The following is a 7,318-nucleotide window of genomic DNA, read 5'->3' as shown; positions in this document are numbered from 1 at the left end:
AAACCCCACCAAATGTTTGACTGCCTGTGATGCCACAAGCGTACGGGAATTCTTCTGAGAAAGGCACTGGAACTGGCCAATAAAAGTAAGAATTAAAGGAGCCTTGCTGTCAGATATGAGGAATGACTACTCTGTGACAGAAGAAGACCAAAGTCCAGAGACCAGGAAGGACATCTTACTGGACATCATTGTAGGTAGATGGTCACCCAGATCAGATCTCTAATCCACAGAATCACTGTTGATGGGTGACTGACACAGTAGGGAAGGTAGGGAAAACCCAGATGACAGAGAGGAAGTTTCTATCACCTGGAGGTTAGGGAGCTTGGCCCAGAAATGAGGTAAATTTATAATTGTAGAGCATAGAGAACACAAAATCTGGAGCTAAATTGCTTGGATGCAAATCCCCAGCTCACCATTTACTAGACGTTTACCCTGGGCAAGTGATTAACTTGTAATGTTTCAGTAAAATAGTCACGATGACTTCATGTGTTCTTCTTGCTGTGACGATTTATTGATTTAATACGTATAAAACACTTAGATATAGCAAGTGTTCAAAAGCTGTTCGCTACTGTTATAGTGATAGTTGCTTTAACAATACGGTAGCATGTTTTGCATACCTGAATCTGTGCCCTGTGATTCACGAAGATACTTGTGGGTTTTTCCAGCATTTCTGTAATGTTTTAGGAAGGATTTCTGTAAAACAGATTGTTAAAAGCCATAACAATTTGATAATGAGCTATTATCCGAAATGTAAGAATATTCATACAAAGATGTTAGGTAGGTGCTCTGCAGTTATAGTAGGCTGAGAAATACCTGATTGCTATGACGAGACAGAGTTGAAAGAGAACTTCAGCATGTTTTCAATATCCTGAAAGTAATTAGCAGAGGCTGAGGGGAGGGGAGAGATGATGGAAGGAGGGAAGGAAAACTAGAGAGAAAATGACAGACTACTCTGACATAACTCAAATCTCCAAGTCTTAGCTGAGGACGCCGAAAAGGAAGGCCTTGAAGGCAGATAACTAAGAATTAATATCTCAATTTCAACAAAAGTGGCATTTTTCTTGGAGATAGAGGAAAGATTGATGAGGGTACAGTGGCTGTGAAATCTGAAAAAGCTAAAGCAGCATGCCCCTCACTGTGCCACACGTGGGTGGTCTGGAACACGCGTAAGAGACATCGGATTCGTAGTCTAGAGGCGGCTATTGTTAAGCACATTATGCAGAGTTTCGGGTTTGTGTACATCCATTTTTCCATTTGGAAATAGATGGCCATTTCATCCTAGAAGACACCTACAGACACAATCCTAATCGATTCGTGTGGAAATGAGGCAGACTACATACCTACTCTGGGAGAAGAGAGTGGGAAACCCAAATTGACTGAACTTAAGTCTACTGCATTCCATGACATGGGGGTTTTTAAGAGAGGTAAAGATAAGTTACAGAAAAATCAAGAAAATTGCCTTCTGTGGTAGTTGAGATCTTCACCTGCTCATAATTTGCTTTCTTTACCTGCCTGCACTAGTCATAGGATAAAATCTAAAATGATCATTGGGGTGTTCAAAGCTGTGCAGAGTTTTGAAACTTTCCCTGTTCTTTACATTAATACCTTCCTGGATGGTATTAGGAGCCTTCTAGACCTGGCTCTCAATTTATACCCTCAGTGAATTCTATGTATTCACCCAATTCTATTAGTTGCTGTTGTCATTTTTCACTTTACCCTTTTTACATGTGTCAACTTTAACTCAGAGCACAGTGAACTGTTATTGTTATACGTCTGTCTCTCATATTAACATGGATACCCCCCTGAAGTGCAGGACACGTTCCTTGCTTATTCTTGTATCTTCAAGACTCTGATACAAATAGACGCTAAATAAATAAGCATGAACAATGCATGCATGAATGACTGGACTGCACATGAATTTATGGGTATTGTGGGAGGACTTACCCTCTGAATCTTGTGATTACTGAAGCATCTTTGCTTGTCACTCAAAGAGAATGCTCTCAAGTAGCACTTTGGAGTAAATTATATGTAATAGGCATTTTCAGTAGAGACCTTGATACCTACAAAGATTTCTTGTATTTTTATTTTGCTAAAATTTTTTAAATGTTTATTTATTTATTTTTGAGAGAGAGAGAGAAGCACAAATAGGGGAGGGGCAGAAAGAGAGAGAGGGAGACACAGAATCTGAAGCAGGCTCCAGGCTCCAAGCTGTCAGTGCAGAGCCCGACGCGGGGCTTGAACCCATGAACCGTGAAATCACGACATGAGCCGAAGTCGGATGCTTAACCAATTGAGCCACCCTGGCTCCCCGCTAAGAATTTTTTCAGTAATGAATCAGTGTTGAACTTTATATAATTTGCTTTCCTCCTTCAGATATGTTAAAATGGTGAATTGTATTATTTTACTTTCTAATGTTAAGGCAAACTTCCCTTCTTTGTATCGACTCCCATCATGATGCATTATCGTTTCGTATATTTCTAGGTTTGGTTTGTTAAACTTCTGTTCAGGATTTTTGCATTTATTTATATGAGTGAGGTGTCCTTTCGTTTATGTTTTTCACATAGTCTCTGTTGGGTTTTAGTATGGAGGCTATTCTATGTCAAAATATGAGTTTTAAGTGGAGAATATTAAGTATAAGTTTCTGCTCTCTATTCACACCTTGCACTACAGGGACTCCACTTGATTTGCGATGACTTGAGATATGGGATTTGGTGGTGCTTCTTGGGATCTTTTTTGTCATTAACGTCACAGACAGTTTTGTGGGGGGTGGCAGTAAAAGGTAACTAATAAAACACAAGTCACACAATTATCGTTAACTGGCAAAAAGGAATATCCCCTATATCAAAAGCAGGTAATAAAAGACGTTCGATAAGTTGCAAGATAAACAAAATCTTTTGTGGCGAAAGCAAACTTGCCACAGTCCTACGTGAAGTAAAATTCGTATTGGATTAAAAAAATTGGCTCAACTACATGCCAAAGAGTAAAAATAAAAATGATACTAATAGCTAAGATTTACTGAGCATTTAAATTGAACATAGTACTATTTTATATGTTGTGGGCTTAAAATAAAATGCTTATGACAGGGCACAGTGATAATATCTGATAACTACAACAGGGGTATCAGTTAAAAAGATCTTTTCTCCGCCTTAGGAAATAAGAAACCGCTCTGCTGGGTGCGACTGGCCAAGGGCAGAACTTCTCCACGTTTGCAGGCTGTTTGCAGCAGCACCATGAGCACCAACCCGTCCCCCGCTGCATCCGAGCAGCTCTGCTACCAGAACGTGACCGGATCCTGCGCGCAAGTCCCCTACTCGCCCGGACCCCGGCTCATTCTCTACACACTGTTCAGCTTGGGGGCTGTGCTGGCCGTTTTTGGAAACCTCCTGGTGGTGATTTCAATCCTGCATTTCAAGCAGCTGCACTCGCCAACCAATTTTCTCATCGCCTCTCTGGCCTGTGCTGACTTTCTGGTGGGGGTGACCGTCATGCCCTTCAGCATGGTCAGGTCTGTGGAGGGCTGCTGGTACTTTGGGCGGAGTTTCTGTACCTTCCACACGTGCTGTGATGTGGCATTTTGTTATTCTTCTGTCTTCCACTTGTGCTTCATCTCCATCGACAGGTACATCGCTGTTACTGAGCCTCTGGTCTATCCTACCAAGTTCACGGTGTCCGTGTCGGGGACATGCATCGGCATCTCCTGGATCCTGCCCCTTGTATACAGTGGTGCTGTGTTCTTCACAGGTGTTCATGATGACGGGCTGGAGGAATTAGTAAGTGCCCTCAGCTGCATAGGTGGTTGTCGGCCACTTATAAATCAATTTTGGATTTTGATAGATTTGCTATTATTTTTCACACCTACTTTTGTAATGATGGTGCTGTACAGTAATATTTTTCTTGTGGCTAGAAAACAGGCTATAAAGATTGAAAACATTAGTAGCAAAACAGAAGCATCAGGGACATACAAAACCAGGGTGAGTAAGAGAGAGAGAAAAGCAGCTAAAACCCTGGGTATCACGGTGGTAGCATTTTTGATCTCCTGGTTACCGTACATGATTGATTCATTCATTGATTCTTTTGGGGGGTTTATAACACCTTCTTATGTCTATGAGATACTTTGCTGGTTCGCTTATTATAACTCTGCTGTAAATCCTTTGATCTATGCTTTATTTTACCCTTGGTTTAGGAGAGCAGTAAAACTCATTATAAGTGGTCAAGTATTAAAAGACAGTTCCTCAACCATAAGCCTGTTTTCTTAATGATCCTAAATGTCAAATCGAGGAATCTGTTGCTCGAGTGCAAATTTCCCCAGAACTGTGGCATGAATCACGCTGTATGAAGATGACCCATCAAACTGCAGAGGAGAAATCATGCCACAGTTTCAGTAGCATAATTTTATGTTTTTACTTTCTCAGTGAACACCTTTAAGCATTTGAAAGAAATATGTTTACTAAAAAATGGCTGACGTAAGTTCATATTTTCTAGTGTCTTCAAATCTGTGCATTCCCTGCTTTGTCAATTGTTAATTATTTTCCTTTTCAAGGCCTCTCGTTAGGCTTACCCTTGTGTCACCTTCAAAGGTTGCCTGGTTCCGTGTTCCCTGTGAAAGTCTCGCTGTCCCTGTCATCCCTGGACTCTGAGCACTTGACTTCCATTTTAAGCAGCTTGTTTCTTGGGTCTGGTCTTTTTCTGTAGCTCCTATAGTTCTCTGAGGCTTATTTCAGACTCCGAAATGGACTCGTGTTTTATATTTTGGGGCATATTTTATGGAATAATTCTGAACAGATGATGCAATTTCCACACTGGTGATTGTTCTTTCATGGGACTGTTTTCTCACCCTTTTTTACCTTTCTGCTATTTTACCTTTCTGCTGTTGTGGAGGGCATTTTTCTGGCCTTTTTTTTCTATAAAAAATATCCAAAGTAGTACATTGTTGATGACAAAAATACCAATGCATTGCAAGTTATGGAGAAAGAATGGATTATTTAGGAAGTGATGGTGTGGCATACAGCTTTTTGGAAAAGAATGTTAAGCATCGTGCCTCATATCATGAACAAAATCAAAACTAGTATTTCCAGATGTTAAAAAAAAATAGTGTTTTTAGAATTTTTCATGGTAGAAATCATGACTGAACATCTGTATAGATTCAAGCACTCAATTTAATTTTTTTTTAATTCAAAGGAAACGAAGCCTAGTTCGGGAAAAATTCAAAAGTTACACTTGGAAAAGTCTGGGCAGCACACATGGTGAAGGTTAATAGATTTAAACACGTAAAGGCTTTAACAAAACAGTAAGACAAGGTTGACACCTGACTGGGCATATGACTGGTGATTCCACAGAGAAAAAATATACGAATGTTTAATAAACACATTAAAATGCAAATCTAAAAATAACTTTTAAATGCTAATGAATGTGTGATATGGTATAATATACCAAATTGGCAAATATTTGAAGTTTCTATAATACCCGATATTAGAGTATGGGAAATTGGATACTTTCATGCAAGTACATTATAATTACATACATCTTGGGAGACTATAACTTAGTATCTCCTTTCTGAGAGGAATTAAAAATTTAAGGGGTGCCTGGGTGGCTCAGTCGGTTGAGCATCCAACTTCAGCTCAGGTCATGATCTCACGGCTCATGAGTTCCAGCCCCACGGCTGGACTCTGTGCTGACCCCTCAGAGCCTGGCGCCTGCTTCAGATTCTGTGTCTCCCTCTCTCTCTGCCCCTCCCCTGCTTGCACTCCCTCTCTCTCTCTCTCTCTCTCTCTCTCTCTCTCTGTCTCAAAAGAAACATTAAAAAAAATTAAAAAAAAATTAAAACATACGTATCACTTGACTCTATAGCTCCATTTCTAGAAAGTAATCTTAAGAAAAGAGCCAGCCGAGAAAGCAAACATGACAATAACATTCATTGTATAACTTTTAATTATTAACTGGGAAAAGCCAAGGTCAATATGGGATAAATTAAATAAATTATGTTCCACCTATGTAATGGAACATTATGAAACTGTTAAAAAGTGCTAATGAGTTCTGTATAAATTGACATGGAAAAACAACCACAATATATTTTTTGACTAAAATCAAAATAAAACAGGGGCGCCTGGGTGGCTCAGTCGGTTAAGAGGCCGACTTCGGCTCAGGTCATGATCTCGCTGTCCATGAGTTCGAGCCCCGCGTCGGGCTCTGTGCTGACACCTCAGAGCCTGGAGCTTGTTTCAGATTCTGTGTCTCCCTCTCTCTGACCCTCCCCCGTTCATGCTCTGTCTCTCTGTGTCTCAAAAATAAAAAAAATTAAAAAACCATTAAAAATAAAATAAAATAAAAATAAAACAAAACCCAAACACCCTGATTTTATTTATTTTTTTTAATTTTTTCAACGTTTTTTATTTATTTTTGGGACAGAGAGAGACAGAGCATGAACGGGGGAGGGGCAGAGAGAGAGAGGGAGACACAGAATCAGAAACAGGCTCCAGGCTCTGAGCCATCAGCCCAGAGCCCGACGCGGGGCTCGAACTCACGGACCGCAAGATTGTGACCTGGCTGAAGTCGGATGCTTAACCGACTGCACCACCCAGGCGCCCCCACCCTGATTTTAAAACCCAGATTACATAACAGTATAAGTAATATGGCCCCTACCTATGTATATTTCCATATGCTCTTTTAAAGTCTAACTTTATGTATAATGGACAATGTGTGTATATATGGAGGGTTACTGTGTCATTTATCTTTATCATTGCGGTGTTTGTGATGAAAAATTAATGTATCAAAATTGACATTACTATTTCACAATATCTGTTTTACTTGAGTACTGAGTCAGGTTTGTCTGTTTGCTTGTTTTAATCAAATGAGGATTTCCTTCGAGTATATATCCCTAGCATATTTTGTCTTACGTAAGGAAACTAAATTGTAGCTGCATTGGTATATTTTAGGAAGTACCTCTTAAAAGTGGTTAAAGTATCTTAAGAGTTACATCTTTTTTTTTTTTAATTTTTTTTTTCTACATTTAGTTATTTTTGGGACAGAGAGAGACAGAGCATGAACGGGGGAGGGGCAGAGAGAGAGGGAGACACAGAATCGGAAACAGGCTCCAGGCTCTGAGCCATCAGCCCAGAGCCTGACGCGGGGCTCGAACTCCCGGACCGCGAGATCGTGACCTGGCTGAAGTCGGACACTTAACCGACTGTGCCACCCAGGCGCCCCTTAAGAGTTACATCTTAATGGTATCAAAATATTTTTAATATTGTTTTGAGTTGCACATTTTCATGGATCACACTTTGTACTTCTCTCTTTGGGGCTGCTGGAATTGAGTGTAATT

General features: G+C 40.2%; 1 protein-coding gene across 1 annotated transcript; it reads left to right on the top strand.

Annotated features, from left to right (window-relative positions):
• Positions 1 to 3,230: 3,230 nt before the first annotated feature.
• On the top strand, positions 3,231 to 4,256 carry LOC125166234 (trace amine-associated receptor 6-like). Its single transcript, XM_047860062.1, has one exon. The coding sequence runs from the start codon at positions 3,231 to 3,233 to the stop codon at positions 4,254 to 4,256; it is 1,026 nt and encodes a 341-aa protein (XP_047716018.1).
• Positions 4,257 to 7,318: the final 3,062 nt, after the last annotated feature.

Source organism: Prionailurus viverrinus, chromosome B2 (assembly GCF_022837055.1).
Source record: "Prionailurus viverrinus isolate Anna chromosome B2, UM_Priviv_1.0, whole genome shotgun sequence".
NCBI classification, from domain to species: Eukaryota; Metazoa; Chordata; class Mammalia; order Carnivora; family Felidae; genus Prionailurus; species Prionailurus viverrinus.
This window is presented reverse-complemented; position numbering and strand designations above follow the sequence as displayed.

Coding starts and splice junctions, on each gene's coding strand:
- LOC125166234 (XM_047860062.1), top strand. CDS start 3,231: ATGAGCACCAACCCGTCCCCCGCTGCATCCGAGCAGCTCTGCTACCAG.